The sequence below is a fragment of the Giraffa tippelskirchi genome, chromosome X (assembly GCF_054371585.1).
Source record: "Giraffa tippelskirchi isolate mGirTip1 chromosome X, T2T-mGirTip1v1.2.pri, whole genome shotgun sequence".
NCBI lineage: Eukaryota > Metazoa > Chordata > Mammalia > Artiodactyla > Giraffidae > Giraffa > Giraffa tippelskirchi.
The window spans coordinates 64,352,600-64,372,050 of record NC_137289.1 but is presented as its reverse complement, the minus strand read 5'-3'; the positions used below and the strand labels follow the sequence as shown (position 1 = coordinate 64,372,050).

The 19,451-nt window shown below is 34.6% G+C and overlaps 1 protein-coding gene across 15 annotated transcripts in view; it reads left to right on the top strand.

Moving 5' to 3' along the window:
- Nucleotides 1-19,451, top strand: part of DIAPH2 (diaphanous related formin 2) — a 952,992-nt gene that overhangs the window by 305,547 nt on the left and 627,994 nt on the right. For 14 of the 15 annotated variants that reach the window (XM_081565331.1, XM_081565339.1, XM_081565328.1 and 11 more), the window contains 7 exons: nucleotides 408-526; nucleotides 2,405-2,521; nucleotides 4,660-4,778; nucleotides 8,131-8,195; nucleotides 11,205-11,309; nucleotides 16,971-17,273; nucleotides 18,917-19,031. In XM_081565331.1, coding sequence (XP_081421457.1) covers nucleotides 408-526; nucleotides 2,405-2,521; nucleotides 4,660-4,778; nucleotides 8,131-8,195; nucleotides 11,205-11,309; nucleotides 16,971-17,273; nucleotides 18,917-19,031 — 943 coding nt within the window. Of the gene's footprint in view, nucleotides 1-407; nucleotides 527-2,404; nucleotides 2,522-4,659; nucleotides 4,779-8,130; nucleotides 8,196-11,204; nucleotides 11,310-13,819; nucleotides 13,854-16,970; nucleotides 17,274-18,916; nucleotides 19,032-19,451 lie in introns of all 15 variants that reach the window. The other variant, XM_081565323.1, reaches the window with a different exon arrangement.

Below are 19,451 nucleotides of genomic sequence, written 5' to 3'. Positions count from 1 at the left end.
TAATACAATTGATCATATTTGCATTTTTTTCCAGAGGCATATGTGAATGTTCTAACTGCATGTGTTCTTTTGCAATCTTTGATTAGTGTGTTTAGTCAAAACGACAGCATTTAATTTGAGTTGTTAGCAATTAGTTTTTTTCCGTTGTAAAAGTGATCGTTAATTTTTTAAAGTGAATCATCAAACTCTGGGGTATGAAAAGAAAATTCAGTGAATGCAATGAGGTTTTTTCATTTTAAAATAGAAAAACAGAGTACATTTACTTTCTTACAGGAAACCAAGTGCCTGGGTCAATATTTGAAATTGCTTCTGTGTATGCAAATAAATAATAGTATCAGGGCTTTATTTCCAAAGTATGGTGTTGTCAAACTGTTATTTGGTTGTTAAGTTTTCTGTTTATATATTAGGATTTGAAAGAAAAAGAGAATGATGAGCTTGATATTCAGTTGAAAGTATTTGATGAGAACAAAGAGGACGACCTAACTGAATTATCACACCGTCTCAATGACATTCGCGCAGAAATGGAATATCCTTTTTACAAACCAGAAAAATCATTTTGCATGTACTGTGAAAAAGGGATGTGTGGGTGATTTTGTGAACCATTATTAGAATTCTTGTCTGCCAGCCCAATTTATATCATTTATTTATATAAGAACCTCACTATGATGCTGTCCTTGAGATTCGTGTTGAAGAATTGTCAGACTCTCCTGATGATTTACACAGAGTATATTGAAATCCACACAATAGCTTGCAGCATTATAGGTATACTCTGTTCAATGGTCTTAAATAGACAAGAGCCTCAGGCAATATTCCTCATGGATAAGGATTTTTGGGGAAAAGTTCAGTGAGTTCATATGTGACTATAGGTGATCTACATTTTCAGTTTATTAAATGGTATCCCAGTGATTTAGAGATATCATTCAGTTCAAATAAATGTCTTTTTTTATTCTAAATATTTTGGTTCCTTAGGGGGGAAAAAACAGTTTAAATGTGATAGGGTCTGACTAGAACAAAGCTGCTAGAGTGGAAGCATTTGAGTCAAATGCAACTATCATATAACCTTTCTGTGGCAACAGTTTTATACAAAATGATTTTAGATATAAAAGATGATTGTCATCGCATTGCTGGCCATTTGTTTCACATACACTAAATTTCTTACCTGTGGGTTCTGGGGAGATGGGGAAATACATCAGAACCAAAAGGCCCTTTGAGCTGCACTTTCTGTCTATAATGGCTTCTTCAGTCATCTCCTTCGCCCTGTAGTACTTTGCCTGTATCTGTCTTATTTAGGTACACTTCTATGCCCCTATGAAATGGAGGGCAGAAGTATTTCAACTTTTTCCTCCACTGTTCCTGTCAAAATGTCTTACACTTGAGTACTGGATAAGTGCAGTGACTAACAATTTTGTTATTACGAGAGATAATTTCCAGTAATTTCATATCCTTCATCAGTGACTCTAGTTTACAGCAGTTTCCATAATATTAAATATGTTTTATATCAATAAATATCTTGCTTTGTATAAATGTTTCCTCACCACAAATCTATTTTTTGGATCTATTCCATAGCCATTGAAAGGACCTTATGAGACTCTAGCACAACACTCTTAACTTGAGGTGTAAGAAGTAATCCATCATATACTTAATTCTACTTCAGAGAAAATGTTGACAGTTCAGGTTATTTTTAAGATACTGGATTGCATCTCCTCTTCTACTTTTCTTTTCCATCAACTTTTTAGGTCCTTGCTTTTCTTATAAAAGTGAATCCATATTTGAAATCTGTTTTCTAGTTTAATAAAAGCATTTAAACTTCTACCACCCTTTTTACATCGTAAGAAAAATGTTTCAGGTTTCTTTGTCTTTAGCCTCCCTCTTTTATCAAAAACTGAAATACAAATGAATGCAAATTGTAATGATTTCATACATAATGGTTCATCTATATAAAATGAAACTGATTTTTATGAACTTTTAGCAGTCCACACAGTGCTCCTTTGCGTTACTATCTTGTGTAGCAGTGAAAAAGGAGGAGTAGTGGCTTGTATGAATAATATAAATGCTCCATCATAAATATAGGAAGGTTAAGAAAAACTCGTTTTCATTAATGGCATTTGCTATTCCACTGGTACCAACTGTAAGCTGTAATTCAAAATATAATGTATAACTCATCATTTAAGTCTTTAATGGCTAAATGTTTAAGTCCTTTTAAGTCTGTTTCTGTGGTTAAAATGTTAAAGTGATCCATAGATTAAATTTCTTTATGCAAATGTTTAAATCCTGGATCATAGAGTTGAAAGTTGAGAAATAGTAACGGAAACAAAATGATCTCTCAGTGTTTTAAAAATGAAGCTGCTTTTGTTATGAATGAAAGTGAATCAGCAATCATTTTATTCCTTTACTCACTTTCCACTGATATGAATGAAGTATACCATCTTCTGTATAATATGTTGAAGGACACTGCTGCTGAAAATTATTTATTATCCATTCTACAACATTTTTTGCTCATCAGAAATGACTATTATATCAGGTAAGAGGCTTAAGAGTACGATTTGTGTAATTTGAATTAGATATTAAAGGAAAATTAGCAATGTAGTGAGGACTAGACAGTATATACATACATAGAGTATAAGAATTTGATGACTTTAGGTAACATTTTTTAAAAAGATGTTAATTAATTTTTCATTGGGCCAGAAGAATCTGCTTACAAAAATGATGTATGCCATTTCAGTAGCAATAAACCCAACAGATTTTACTGACCCTGTAATGAATTTTTTTGTAGCACAGAGTAACCTTCAAAGAGTCTATGGTAGAATTTTTAAGTTCTTGTACATTTGATAAGTAAGACTATTGTTATTCCTCTTGTATAGTATTTATCTAGTAATAGATATGAACTTATCTAAGAAAATAGTAATATTAATATTTTAGCTTTATACACAATAATGTAATTCTTCTAAATAAATGAATATAATAGTAATCCATATGAAGTCATAAATTTCAGAGTCCAGTTCTGGGAATATATCTGAAAAGCAGAGAAAGATTTCTAAGTGACTGAAATTATCCATAAACCGGCAATCATGATCTCATGATCTTACATTTAACTGTTCAGGAGACTTATAGTTGTTCTTTATACTCTGATATGTGTGAAATTCTAGCAAACTAGATCTCTCTGATTTCTCAAACCTTGCTTCATTAAAAGGCAAGGGACAGTACCATGGGGTCAGGTACAGTCACAACCAAAATGACAGATCTAAAGCCCTTAGACTACAATTACAGTTCTATTATAGTTCAGACCAGTACAATAACTGATGGGCATCGTGATGTTACAGAGACCAGAAAAATGTTTAAAATATTATATGCTATTCTTTTTTAAACAGGAAAGATAGTAATACAATGTAAAATGATTGTTGTTTTCTTAAATAAGTGGTGGTAAGTAAAGGGGTACAGTGCCCATGGGTACAGTTACCTGGGGAAATAATTTGTGTCCATTTCTCAGTAACTTTGAATGAATGAGAAGTTGTTCTAATATGACATTGTTTTCATCCTGAGAACATCCATGTGAGGTAGATGAGTCCCTAGTGCTTTTATTCTACTGATGGATACTTTGTCTTAAAGAGAATGATTGTGTTTTCTTTGTTTATCCAGAGAGTCTTTGACCTGATTGATTATAATCTGATATTATTTACCGTAGATCTTTTGATGACTTGAAAAAGCCTCAGATATGTAATATATATTACTGTTTATTCTTATCCTCGAGACCAGCCCCATGACAAAAGACATAAGTGCAATTAGAATATGTTTGGCTTTGTTTGCAAACTTTTAGTAGTTGGAGTAGTTATCAGCACACTCATTTTAGGGATGTTTATGTTACAATTTGTCCATAGTGGTATTTCCTTCTGATTTTTCTCTGAATTTATTAGCTGCTGATAAATGCTAAATTTTCCCCCAATTTTAATGCTAAATGTACTTTTAAAAAATTTTTGAAGTATGTAAGTGGTCATTTTTAAGGTCATAATTACCTTGATAGATTACAGAATTAGGAAATGTTTTAGAACCTTTGACACTTTGAACAAATTGAAGCTATAGCCATGCGTATTTAGTGTGTATGCTTCTATAAAATAAATCTTTAAAAATATGTGTATAAATAGATCTTTGGTATAGTCTGTAACGTAAGTGGCCCAGTCCAGTTTTGTAAAAGATGTTATAGCTATCTTGAGTAACAGTGTGGCCGTAAATTCAAGACATCGTTTGCCATGTAATGCCAAGATACTCATCCCTTATTGAAACTGAGAACTTGGAGAGGCCTAGAACCTTTTCTTTACCCATAGATGCAGGACTAAAAAGTCATTTGTTTTTATTAACTTTAGGAATAATAGCTTAAGTAAGTAGATAAGGTTGATAAGTGTTTTTGAACACAAGCATGAATCCCTGCAAGCTCGAGTATTAAATCAAGATATTCACAGTTGATTATATTGCAGTGGGTTTTGCATTGTAATGTCCAGCCTACCTTTAAGCTCAGGCATGTTTTTCCTGAGAGAGAGTAATGTCTAGAAAGAGTTTTTAACCTGCTAGAAAATGAGTTAGTTTTCTTTATCATGCAGAATCATTTCTTAAAATAGATTTGTCTGGGTAGAAAAGGTATTCAAGAACACTTCTTCTCTTTTGCAGGCCGCAGTATTACAAAATAATTGAGGAGTGTGTTTCACAGATAGTGTTGCACTGCAGTGGAATGGATCCAGATTTCAAGTATAGACAAAGATTAGACATTGATTTTACTCATCTGATAGGTATGTGACATAATCCTCAATGTCTTTTGATTGTGGGTATAATAGACACTTTTCAAGTGTAGCTCTCTCACTAAACTTCTTCTTTTAATATGGTAGGTCATTGTGTCCATGGGTACTCATTTGCTCTAATTATTAATTATGATGATCATGAGAGTTCTGCCTGTGTGATTGGAAATCCTAATCTGTTTGTTAAGTTTCAACACTCTTGAATTGAGTTTAAAATCAATGCTGCACCAACGGACATTATATTAGGGGTCAGTGCCTTGCTTTTTAGAAACATGACTTAAATCTGTTGATTAAGTTTATTCTGATACCTTTGTGGCTTTGTGTAAATCATGTGTACAGTAGGGTCTAATTAGTAATGCCATGTTAGTATTCAGGTCCTAGAAAAAGAAATACAGGCTAATTTAGTAATTTAAGACCTTTTTTTTTTTTTTTAAAAAAAAGCTTTTTATTTTGTATTGGGATATGGCCAATTAACAATGTTGTGATAGTTTCAGGTGAATAGCAAAGAGACTCAGCCATACGTATACATGTATCCATTTTAATTGTATGAAAATAGATCAGTTTATATTTTCATAGACCTTAGAGCTGGGAAAGAATTTGAGATGATCATGTTCATCTACTTGGATTGCTAAGGAAATGACCTTATATAATCCGAGACGGTAACTAGCTACCCTTTCTGGAATAATCACTGAAGGATGATGGGCAACCTCTCTTATGAAATATACTATGCCATATGACCTTATAGTTAAGCCGTTTTATTTATACCTAATCGAAATCACTATTGCTAAGATTCAAGCATGAACTCATTTGTCTTTAATGATAGAAAACAACAGCTGTTGAATGCTAATTGTATGCTATTCTTCACTCCATAGCACAGGAAGACTCAAGTAATATTCAGATGAATTCCTTATTACTTATCATGTATAATTCTTATCTTGATTGTAAAACTCATGCTCACTTATTAGAGGCAGTCTAGAGGCTTATATAAGTGATAAAATAAACCACCAATAATACTTTTCAAGCTCAGTACATTTCAGCATTACTTTTCAGCTCAGTACATCTTCTTATCTCCATCTTCATCTCCATCTCTGTCTAGCTCTTGCTCTCTCTCCCTCCATCCATTTCTCTTCTATCTATATGATGATTTTTCATGGAGCATTATATTATTAGAATGTTTCAATATTAACCTTTCAAAATCTGACTTTGTATGTCTATATAATATTCCATTTTGTAGAATATCATAATTGTCTTGACTAGTCCTTATTATACATACAGATTGTTTTCACATATTTACAATTATAAATGAATTGGCTGTGAACATTCTTAATATAAATATTTGGCTTCTTCTCAATATTTCCTTAGGATTGATTCCTCTAAGTGAGGGTATGAACTTTGAAAGGCTAAATGCTTTTCAGAAAGCTTGTGCCAGTGTACCTTGTGCCTACAATTAATGTGAATGCTGGCATCACTGCATCTTTTTCCGTTAGTTTAATAAACTCAGTGGTTTATTCATATTTGGTGAGAGAGTTATAAGGAACTGTTTCCAAATATTTAAATTGGCTTATCTATTGTGGACCATAGTTGGCACATACACACTAAATGTTGATTTTGGCTAACTCATTCAGTATTAAATAGATATTTGTTTTGTATACTGTGTGCCAGGTATTTAAGAATGTGTCCCCTTTATCAAGAGCAGTGAGGTGAGAAAACATGAAGGGATCAGGTGAGAGAACATAGTCAGTATTAAAAACCCATTATGACCTTATACAACTTCTCTAGGCTTCAGTTTCCTCAGCTCGAAATTCAGATTACTCAAGTATATGTGTAGTTCTTAATATTTTATGCTCAGAGGTCTTGAGTAGCTAATAAAGGCTGTGAAACTTTCATTAGAACACGCATGCACACAAATTAACAGGTGCTTCAAGAACTTCTAAGAAATCTATGGATCTCTATTCTAAGCTCACCTGAACTTGAGGATGATAGAGTCTCTTCTGATTTCACAGGTCTGTAAGTCTAGTATATTATTTTATAAATCAGATCATATCCTGGCCTAAATTTCTTCAATGTCTTCCCATTGAAATTTTAATCAAACTCATTACCAATCATTGCCGGCACAACACAGATCTGACTCCTCTTTGATCTAACCATTTCCCAATTTGTTCTTTAGTTGCCTTGCTCCAGCCACACATTGTTTATTTACAAAGAAGAAAAAACTTAATTAATGGTATTCTTGACATATGAAAAAAAAAACTTGATAAAGTGTAAAATTTGATAAATTTTGATGTTTGTGTGTACATTTAAAATCATCACAGTCAAGATTATAATCATCTCTGTCACCCCCTAGAATTTCTGTCTTCCCATTTGTCGTCTTTCCTTCCCATGCCTCCCTACCTCTCCTCATCCTGAGATAATCACTGATCTGCCTTCTCTCAGTATAGACTAGTTTCATTTTCTAAAATTTTATGTAAAAGGAAGCATATAGCATGTGCCGTCTCTTTTGGCTTGTTTTCATTCAGCATAATTATTTTGAGATTCATTTGTGTTGTGGTATTCCATGTATCATTTGATTTTATAACTGAATGCTATTTCAGTATATGGATATACCACAATCTGTTTATACATTTATTTGTTAGTGGACATTTGCTTTCTTTGTAGGTTTTGGCTATTATAAACAAAGTTGCTATGAACATTCACATACAAATCTGGGTATAGACATATGCCTTCATTTCTTTTAGGTAAATAAATAGGTATAACATGGTTGGGTATTGGTATATAGAATAGACTGTATATATAATAGTGAGAATGTTTCCCAAAGCGGATTCTTCAGTTACTTACTTTCTGGAGTGTTAGATTAGACCGGAGAAGTTTGATGTTTGGTTTCTTATTTACATAATATATTCTGCCCCTGATTCGAAGTTGTTCAAGTGAAATCTTTGTATGTTGTACCTCCCCCTCTAGTCTTATTTTGAGTCATTTTGAGCCTTAATAATCTTAACCATAGTTCTTTGGCACTTCTCTACCCATAATAAGCTACAAAATATTTTAATGTTCTGTGATAGATAAAGTTGGCAAATAATGGAATACATGTAAATGATGATGATTGTGTCAAATATATTCTCAGATGCTTGGTTTTGTGCCTCCACAATACTATCATTGAATTCAGGTAGTATACAAAAGAAAGAAAATCTGGTAGTTTATGTTTAATGTGTAGTATAAGTCAGTTTCCCTCTTAACATCAGTTGACATAAAAATGATAGCCTCCGTAGTAAAATTATAGGCTGGCAGCCATCATTTGCCTAGTGGTCCAATTAAATAATTTCTAATCATTTTTGGTCAATCTTAATAGATTCTTGTGTGAATAAGGCAAAAGTTGAAGAAAGTGAACAAAAAGCAGCAGAATTTTCAAAGAAGGTAAGGCTTATAAAATATTAGCCTTAATTATTAAATGTATAAGTTAATCACAATGCATATTCTACCTTGTTTCCTTATGTGAGGCCTTATACATGTTATTTTAGTTACATAATCCTTTATGTTTTTAAAGTCAGACACAACCACAGGATATTGATTTCTTTCCTGATAAGATAATGTTGCTACCATTCAGTGCTCACCACCTTTAATCCAGTATGGAAGAAAAACACTAATTATATCCTAGTAAAGTGATAAATGAAATAAAATTAGGTTGCTAGAAGCATATAGTTGGAAATAGTCAACCAAAAACACATTTTCCCATTGCTTTCCTGTGGCTCTCACTTACCAATAGATCCTTGGAGAACTGCAAGATGTTTAGCTAATCTTATCTGTCATGTTTTTTAAGTCAGTGCTATTGGTAGCAACAAAATGATGTAGTGTTTCTCTCTGTCTCTCTCTGCTTAGACTTATCTTTGAATTTTATAATTATCATTTTTGAAATGATGCTGCTACTTCATGTATGTAGGCTTGGTGGAATTTGAGGTTCCTCTTTCTTTGTGTAATGCCTTATGTAAATGTCAGCATTATGAATATCTGAATTTAATTTAGATCTCAGATATCCCTTGTTTCCTGAAAACTTACGTACAATTTTATAAGGTTCTACCAAAAGTTGCATTGTATGGTTCTAGACCCTACAAAGCATTAATATAGTATTTCTCTCCTCCTGATGGCAGGAGAAGGATTGAAGCCCAAGTCTAAAAGCTCTCCAGTTTTGAGCCTTATGATGGCAAGATAAAGTGCTTACATATTGCTGTCTCTTCAAAGTTATGACTTACCTTGGAGATTGGATAACCACTTTTGCTATCACTCTAGATACTATAGAGTATTACTGAAATTACTTCAGGGCATCTGCAGAAATGACTTTGCTTTTTTAGAATGGATTTTAAGAGTGTGGGCATAAAATGTTGGGCATAAAATGTTTGTGTGAAACTGTCATTTATATTAGTGAAAGAAAATGCACACTTTTTGATTAGTAGATCTTTATATTTCTTAATGTTCTTGTTTTAAGTTGCACATTTAAAATTCCCTTTGAAAATCTTAGGAGCTCTTTAATTTGTTTCTGGCACTATGATTAGACACCACAAGACTGGAGCAAGTTGTGATGATCTATCTGGTAAAAATTTCTATAAGCATCTATTATTGGAAAAGAATTCCTGAAATAATAAAGAAATTTCAGTGTTTGATGCTTCATTCTCCTCACCAAAATTTAGAATGAAAACTTGTATGGTCTCCCAGTTCTTGTCTGCATGCCTTCTGTTATTCACGGTGATTTGAAGAGGCAGTACAAAGTAGTAAAAAAAAGGGGGGGGAGGGGGAACAGCTAGGATGAGAAGCAGTAGTTATAAGATCTGATCTCAGCGTTTCTGCTAATTAGCTGTGACTTTAAGTAAGCCATTTACTCTCCTTGGATCTTAATTTGTTCATCATTCACAGAAGAGAATAAGGTTAGTGGACTCCTAAGAAGTCTTCCAGCTCACATAACTCAGGCTTCTCCTATTCCTAATCTATGGGTTTACAGATAAAGATCACTTTAACTTATAAGCAGAAGCATTGTGTGCCTCTCCTTAAGTGTACTGATAAACCATTTGTAGAGCAAAATTGTATACAGTGTGCTTGTGTGGACAGCATGTTTGAGAAACACACAGATAACTGGCAAGGAGTCTGGTAGTATAGATTCATATCAATCTTAACAGGGAGACTAATGAAGTTGAAAAAGCTCCATCTTTTCAGTGACCTAGGAAATAAGGTCATTTGCTGACACTGAAGGATCTAGGATAGGTTTGAAATGTAAAGAGATTAGAAATGATTTGGACCAACCTCTGTGGGACATTTTCCTAGAATTCAAATAGATATGAATAAAAGAAGTAAGTAGTTAGGCAGGTTTGACCCAAACACTATTATCCAATTTGCTCTTTCTTCAGACTGGATCTTAATAACATTTTATAATTTCCAAAGGTCAAACCTACTATGAGGAGGAATATTTATTAACAGTGGACACACTTTTTTAATTGTTCTACAAACTCTAAAGACAATTCTCAGTAGTAAGATATATCACTTTAAAAAACATAAATAACATATTGGAATAATGTGTCAACTTCTAAATGACTTGAAGTGATGGTGACAATGCCGTAAAGGGCAAATGTTCTATAGCTGGACATGAATGGTATTCACTTATAGTATGTAGGCTTATTTGGGTCAGAGATCTGACTGAGGTAAGGGCTGGGCAGCCTGCAGTAAGCGGATAGTCACCATCTGATGGTCTCTTTGGTTTACCACTCTGTAACTGAATCTCTCATTTGCCCTATTTTAACATTCTATACAAGTGTTTTGGCTAACTGTCTGAATGACAATGGTGTTATGGCATATATCATTCTACTGTCAGATTTTGTGGAGAATCACTTTTTGAATTTATTTTACTACAATTAAGACTGTAATGCAAATAGTCTATTTTGTGTTAATATACATTCATGTGAGCATTCTAGAAGTGCTATCTCTTTTCAGGATTAAATATATTTTTAAAGAGTTGGACTGCTTGATGCCTAATTTTTAGGTTTCATTTTCTAATTAAATATACTTAAAAGTATGGGATGGAGCATTAAAAAAAACCCCACAATTCTAAAACTTAATTTTCAATAACAAAACAACAAAAATGTTTGCTATATATGAAGAGAGCCTTCTTAGTCCAGCATTTAAAGTTTTGTTTTGTTTATTTTTTTCAGAAGTGAAAATGGTTTTATTTACCTTGTGTTGGGGACATATTTCTCCTCTACTAATACCCCATCCCCACAGAGGTGCTTAATTGCCATAGAAATAATCAAGAGCTCTGATTTTCTGAGTGACCTAGGAAATTTAAGAAGCAAATGACACTCCACTTATTTAATACATAATGTTGTTTAGAGCTTTCTCAAAACTGCATTACTCACTGTACATTTATGGTGATGATCATTGCAGTTCGATGAAGAATTCACGGCTCGACAGGAAGCTCAAGCTGAGCTTCAAAAAAGAGAAGAAAAAATCAAAGAACTTGAAACAGAAATCCAGCAACTTCGAATCCAGGTAATGAGACAAGATACAGACTTTGTGTCATGTCACAGTGAGTTCGATGGTAGAAAATGATCTTGTTCGATGGGAGGAAACATGTGACCAGAAGCAGACTTTCTGGCAGTTTCCCGTTTTAACTGAAATAACTACAGATTTGATTTTCTAGGACAATAAATCATTTTCATGTTTGGATAAAAAAAGGCATTCGTTGCATAAACTGCCCTGAATATTTTTAACGGAATATGTTACACAAGCAAGACTCTTTTTGAGATGAAATTTTCATGATGGTTTGAAAAGTTGAATGCTTAGTATTTCCTTTCAAAAGGAATGTGGAAATGCTCATTACTTTTAATTATGCCCAAAGCTTTTTGAGATCTCTTTAAATCTCGACTACCAACCGTAATTTCAAAATCTATACACTTTACATTTCCCCCTATATTACCTGTGAGAAAGTCCCCCATATGCACTTAAAATCTTAACTCTGGTGTCTAAATTATAGAGCTGATTAAGTAATTTCAGCACAACATAGTTTTTAAATGAATATAACGAAATATAAAATTAGTTCTTAACATAGTAGGTGTTTGTTGGTTGACTAGGTCAATTTCTGTCAGTCTATTTAAAAGTGACTTCAGAAGTCACCAGTGGATTCCACATTACCCATAGGTAGGTCCTGTTGCATGTTGAAATCCAATCCGTTATTTGTGGTCCCATCCATGTGGTCTCAAAGAGTCAGACACGACTGAGAGATTTCACTTCACTTCTCTTTCCTCAAACCAGCTTGGTCTCCATTCTTATTTATTTAACATTTACCACTGGTTTTTTGATTGTGAAACCAGAGTTGTCTTGGCCTTTGCTTTGCCTCCAGAAAAATTGAGCTGGTTGCGGTTTTATGTCAGTTCTTTCTCTTTTTTATTTCCTTAACATCAAAACCCAGAACTCCTGAGGGCTGCTCTTTCATTCTGTCCTTCCTGGAATATCACAGTATTTCCTAACTTTCTGCCCTGCCTATGGTCTTTAATCTTCTTAAAACACTTCCCTAATTATTGTCACTCCAGGCTTTAATATGCTCAATGGTTGCCTGTTGCATTAAGGATTAAAGAAAAAAAAATCTCCTTACTAGGAATTTGAAACTCTTCTATCCTGGACTCCTCGTTATCTCCCCTTTGCAGCCCCATCTCTTTTCCATTAACTCCATCATTTCTTGCAGCTAAGTCATCTCTTCTCCTCCCTTCACATTTAGAATTTACCCTCTCTACACATTTCCTTCTGCCAGCATTTCCCAGCATTAGTTACAGAGATGCTAATAGGTTTTTCAGGAGGAAAGCATTCCATAGTCCAGTAAATTTGGTACACTTGAAATGTTCTTCTTGGAGATCGATTATTCTCATTAGCATACTTAAGGGTCTGAGATGGCTTACGTTGAAGAAACCTCTTTTCCCTACAGTTTCCCAAATTGTTTTAGCCAAGGAACCTTTTATTTTAGAGCACCTATTAACATCTCCTGCAAAATAGTGTTCATGGAACTTGGTTGAGAAATGCTGGCTTCAGTTATTCACTCTCAGAAACGCCCTCCCTTGCTTCTTGCTAGTGAAACATTTCCTTTCGAGAACAGCTCAGTGTGACAGCCTTTGAAAAGCGTCGCCCAAAACTCTGTTCGGGAATTTCTTTGAACTTCACTTTTAGGATTCCTTGGTGACTCTGATGGTAAAAAATCTGCCTGCAGTGCAGGAGACTCGGGTTTGATCACTGGGTTGGTAAGATCCCCTGGAAAAGGGAATTGCTACCCATTACAGTATTCTTGTCTGGAGAATTCCATGGACAGAGGAGTCTGGTAGGCTACAGTCCATGGGGTCACAAAGAGTCAGACACAAGTGGGCGACTAACACTTTCACTTTTGTAGAACACTCAAATCAGCATAAGCACCTTGAGGACAGTGTCTTTACTTTCTGTTCTTATTAAAGTCCCAACTACACCTAGCACAGGGCCTTAGCATTTAGTTGCATACTTGCTTATTTATTATTAACTGATCTGCAGTACTTTCTAGTGCACCTTACATTGTGTCAAATAGTAAATGTTTATTTGTTTATTCAATTCTTAATTCTCTATTGTGGTCTCATTTAGTTGTTCTATTCCTAATTAATTGTTCATAGGAGGGAAGAAAAGGGCTCATATGATTTGATTTTTAAAGGCTGGATGGTATTTTATAGAAGCAGTGGAGATTTTCTTAATTAAATTTGTTAAATAACTTGAGTGAAAAAAAGCTATTTTAAAGTAATAGCATTTTTGTAATTACACACGTTTCATATCATAACGATGATCTCATAGAGACAAAACTAGATGTTTACATAAAAGTATTACTTTCATTTTGCTGTCTATTAATACAAAAAATGGGATACACATTTATATTCAAATTATTCAACAAATTCATTTATACACAAAACTTGTAGCATACATTTCTAATTTACTGAACTTTTCAGAAAGATTATATTAATTTTTCCCAGAATTTCTTTGATATCTCAATCAAGATTGGAAAGTCAGACTGTTCTATAGTTTTGCCACATTTAAAATAAAATTGAAAGAATTCTACATATTTTAATCCTATCCTTCTTCCTAATCTCAGGAGGGGATTACATTCCAGGAGAGGATTGTCATTTAAGTGTATAAACACTTTAGTTGAATGTCTGTATATACACACATAACCATATATATGAATAAAATATTTGGACAATGTGCATTAAATATTAGGAGAAACATTTTTGTCTACCTGTGATTGTTAATTTTTAACAATCTTGCCGATTGGCCAGTCCTTTAAAATTGATTATTCAAAAATAGGTTTCCAATTATTCATTATGTAAAGATATTTCTAAGTTTAGTTAGCTCAGTTAAGTAGTCCATGGTGGAAATTCATATTAGGAACGATTAGAAGAGCTTCTCCCCAAATAAGAATAATAGTATACCAACAAATGTTAATAATTTTAAACTTTTCACTCAGTTAATGTAATGTCATATCTCGATTGCCGAAGATGTGTATTCTTTTGGAGGAATTTCTTAGGAAAGTTTACAATTATCAAATTCACTTTTACATTCATTTTGAAAAGTGAACCATTGCGATCAGTAATGGTTTAAAGAAACAGGTCCAGATTAATTATCAAAAAAGTGGACAGTGTGAAATGGGATGATCTTCATCAGCTGTCATGCATCATTATTAGAGAATAAGCTTGAAGTTCCTTTCTGGTGGGAGAAACAAGTTGTAATCGCCTCATACTGCAATCTATTAATTCCCCTCAAGACAACTGACACTCATTCATGAGGAGCTAGTCTGTTGTAGTGGAGAGAGGACTGCATTAGATATGAGAAGAACCACATGTAAATCTTAATCACATTTCAGGCTGTGCAACCTTAGATTAGGCATTGAACCTGTTTGCAGTTACAGTTTGCTTGTGTATAACAAGTGAGTTAATGGTGAGCGAGATAAAAATGCCCAACTTACATCATAGGGTTATTATGAGGATGAAAAGAAATAATGTAAAAACATGGATAAACCTGGATTTATTGTGCAAATAGAAGTTCAGTTCAGTCACTCAGTCATGTCCGACTCTTTGTGACCCCATAGACTGCAGCACACCAGGATTCCCTGTCGATCACCAACTCCCAGAGCTTACTCAAATTCATGTCCATCGAGTCGGTGATGCCATCCAACCATCTCATTCTCTGTTGTCCCTTTCTCCTCCCACCTTCAATCTTTCCCAGCATCAGGGTCTTTTCCAATGAGTCAGTTCTTTACATGAAATGGCCAAAGTATTGGAGTTTCAGCTTCAGCCTCAGTCCTTCCAATGACTATTCAGGACTGATTTCCTTTAGGATGGACTGGTTGGATCTCCTTGCAGTCCAAGGGACTCTCAAGAGTCTTCTCAACACTACAGTTCAAAAACATCAATTCTTCGGTGCTCAGCTTTCTTTGTGGTCCAACTCTCACATCCATACATGACTACTGGAAAAACCATAGCTTTGACTAGACGGACTTTTGTTGGCAAGGTAGTATCTCTGCTTTTTAATATGCTGTCTAGGTTGGTCATAGCTTTTCTTCCATGGAGCAAGTGTCTTTTAATTTCATGGCTGCAGTCACCATCTGCAGTGATTTTGGAGCCCCCCAAAATAGCCTTTCACTGTTTCCATTATTTCTCCATATGTTTGACATGAAGCGATGGGACCAGATGCCATGATCTTAGTTTTCTGAATGTTGAGCTTTAAGCCAACGTTTTCACTCTCCTCTTTCACTTTCATCAAGAGGCTCTTTAGTTCTTCTTCGCTTTCTGCCATAAGGGTAGTATCATCTGCATATCTGAGGTTATTAATATTTCTCCCGGCTATCTTGATTCCAGCTTGTGCTTGTTCCAGCCTGGCATTTCTCATGATGTACTCTGCATATAAGTTAAATAAGTAAGGTGACAATATACAGCCTTGATATACTCCTTTCCCAATTTGGAACCAGTCTGTTCTATGTCCAGTTCTAACTGTTGCTTCTTGACCTGCATACAGATTTCTCAGGAGGCAGGTCAGGTTGTCTGGTATTTCCATCTCTTTAAGAATTTTCCATAGTTTGTTGTGATCCATGCAGTCCAAGGCTTTGGCATAGTCAATAAAGCAGAAGTAGGTGTTTTTCTGGAACTCTCTTGCTTTTTCGATGATCCAACAGATGTTGGCAATTTGATCTCTGGTTCCTCTGCCTTTTCTAAACCAGTAAATGGAAGTTACTTTGTGTTAATTCTTGGTATTAGAAGACAGCTAAGTTACTAGTGCTGTGAGACAGATACTTCATGTAAAGCTAATTGGACCCAAAGGAAACAAATCTCTTATTTTGTAGTGATCATCTTATATTCATACCAATGTGGCTTCTCTGGTGCCTCAGTGGTAAAGAATCTGCCTACCAATGCAGGAGATGAGGGTTCGATCCTTGGGTTGGGAAGATTCCCTGGATACGGAAATGGCAGCCCATTGCAGTATTCTTGCCTGGGAAATCCCATGGGAAGAGGAACCTGGTAGGCAACAGTCCATGGAGTTGCAATGAATCTGACATGACTGAATGACTAAACAATAGTGACAGTTCATACCAACTCGGCCAGCAGGCTCAAACCATACACAGTACTTCTTCTTTTCATATATTTATAATGTAACTAAATTTTCATTATTTTGGAGCAGTATTTCACAAAGTCTTTGAGCATGCCAGCTTTCCTAGCCTTAGTATATTAGCAGAGTTAGTCATTCTCCAGGGTTTATAATGCTTATCAAAAATCTGTGCAAGTCTTTTTTATGTACTCTTAAGCCCTTGTGTGTTAGTCTCTCTGTCTTGTCTGACTCTAGGCAACCCTGGACTGTATGTAGCCCACTAGGCTCCTCTGTCCATGGAGATTGTCCAGGCAAGAATATTGGAGTGGGTTGCCATTTCTTCCTCCAAGGGATCTTCTCGATGCAGGGAGAGAACCCAGGTCTCCCGCATTGGCAGACATATTCTTTGCCATCTGAGCCACCAGGGAAGCCCACTCTTAAGCCCTTAGATGTTGTCAAAATTAAATAAATCTTAAACAACCCAACCACAAATGTCTACTGATTAGTTTTCTTTGCTACCATACTGTACTGTAAACATTTAAATAAACATTTGGTTATTGTATATTTCAGGCACCTGGTTCATCAGGAATTCCAGGCCCTCCTCCACCACCTCCATTGCCAGGTGCTGGGCCATCCCCACCTCCACCTCCACCTCCACCACCTCTACCCGGAGTAGGTCCTCCTCCTCCACCTCCTTTACCTGGGATGCCTGGAATACCACCACCACCACCACTGTTTGGGGGACCTCCTCCACCACCTCCCCTTGGAGGAGTTCCTCCACCTCTGGGAATACCTGTCGATCTGCCATATGGAATGAAGCAGAAAAAAGTATATACACCTGAGGTGTCCATGAAGAGGATCAATTGGTCAAAGGTAATGCTATGATTATAGTTTTTTGGCTTTGTCTAGCCATAGTTGTTCATTAACGTGTAAGTGACGGTATCGCTATATGTTGTTGTGGTTCTTGTTTAGTTGCTAAGTCATATCTGTCCCATGGACAGAGGAGTCTGTTAGGCTACAGTCCATGGGGGTCACAAAATTAGTCCATGTAACATTTGAGAACATGACCATTGATTATTTTACTTTCGCTTGTGAGTTCACCATCTTATGTTCATCTTTCATAACTAGAGAATTGGAAACTCCACAGGTAACTTGAAATTAACATAGAAGGTGAAAGGTAAATCAAAGTGAAAATGGTATACAAAAAATAATTTGATTCTTTTACCATTGTTAACTTTAATTGCTATAACATTCTTAAATATAACCTTTTTATTAATGAGCCCTTTTATCTTAGTTATTTTTGTTCTTAGAAATTTTGTTTTAGTTTTGAACTTTCAGATAGTGTGGAATTGCTGATAGTATTCAGTGTAGACATTAAAGTAATTGTTTTTTATATGATGTGTGAAAGATTTATTGAATGTTATTTTGCTTTATTATTATTAAATAACATGTCTTATGAAAAACTTATTATCAAGATTGACACAGTCCCCATTCAGTAGGGACTAAATGTAATGAAAATACAGTTGCGTAGACCATCATCTGTGGAAATGGCTATTCCAAGAACATATCAGTGATATCTGATACTATCTATATATTAAATTGGTTTGATCAGAATAATGGTTAAATCAGTTTTACAGTTAAGCATATATTTGTGCTTTGCTCAGAAGAGTAAATGAGATCTAAATGTTTTTGGAATGTAACTGTTTTTTATTACACATGATCAACCAAACTATAGGATCCAGAAGTTGCTGGCCCAGTTATCTGTGTGTAAATGTCATGATGTGCTCATTTAGCAGTTAAGCATACAGTGTAATAGCACTTTCAGTCTCACAAAACATGATATGTAGTGGAAGATGCACAGTTCTAATATTGGATTTAAGTGTAGTGGCTAAGAGCACAATTATCCAAAGCTAAGCTGCCTGAGTTTAAATCTCATCTTCACCATTTACTAGCTTGGGTAGCTACTCAAACATCCTAGGGCTCAGTTTCCTCATCTTTAACATGGAGATAATAACAGTTCCTGCTTCAGAGGATTATTGTGACAATCAAATGAGATGAATTAATGTGTGAAATCACTTAAGAGAGTGCCTGACACATACGAGGTATGTAATTGTCAGCTGTTATGGTTATTGTCTGCAACCTAGTCAGTAAACATGGGAGAGTTATTCTTCTCAATCTGTTTCCCATTTTTAAAAATCCAGGAGCAAGAAGAATGTATGTAAGTTGAGGGGAGGGATTTATTCAGTTATTTTTTAAGATTCCTTCAAGTAGAAGATTTTTTTAAATGTAGTTTGCTACATGGCCTATTGCTGTTTTGTCCTTTTCTATACACCAATAGAAGTCTGTGACTTTCCTAATGAATGCTTACTTAGAAAGTGTTTTGATAGATCCTAAAATTGATTTAGTAGGTTGATGAATAAAGGTAATGTCATTCAACCTTGCTGAAAGTGAGTTCTTTGAAAAAAATAAATGCACAGTAATAATTTAGAAACCTCTCTTTTTTATTTTTGTTTCAGATTGAACCCAAAGAATTATCTGAGAATTGTTTCTGGTTGAAAGTAAAGGAGGAGAAGTTTGAAAATCCAGATCTTTTTGCAAAATTGGCACTGAATTTTGCTACCCAGATGAAAGGTATGTTTTATTTTTTTAATATAAAGTTCTTGTTCTGATATGTTGAATTCAGTGCTTTGCTAAAAATTTCTGGTAATGTGTAGGTGTATAGTTTGGGGGCAGAGTCAAATATATTATATTGACCTATTAACTATATTTTACTCAGCAACTAAAAAAGGATAGTTTTTTTTCCTTTGAATTTTATTTTGCATAAGTATTATTATTCAAGTGGAAATATGGGTTTTATTTTTATGATTTCAAATAAAATGTTTTAATTTTTTTATTGTTTACACTCCTCCATTATAAAGTTATCATCTTTACTGAGAAGCAAAGGTGATGAATTTGTTGATTAACTGTGTAAGGGAAAATAATGTAACAGAATAGTAAGGACTCAGAAGTTTTCATGAAATTGGAGTAAGATTGGTTTCATAGTGCTTATAC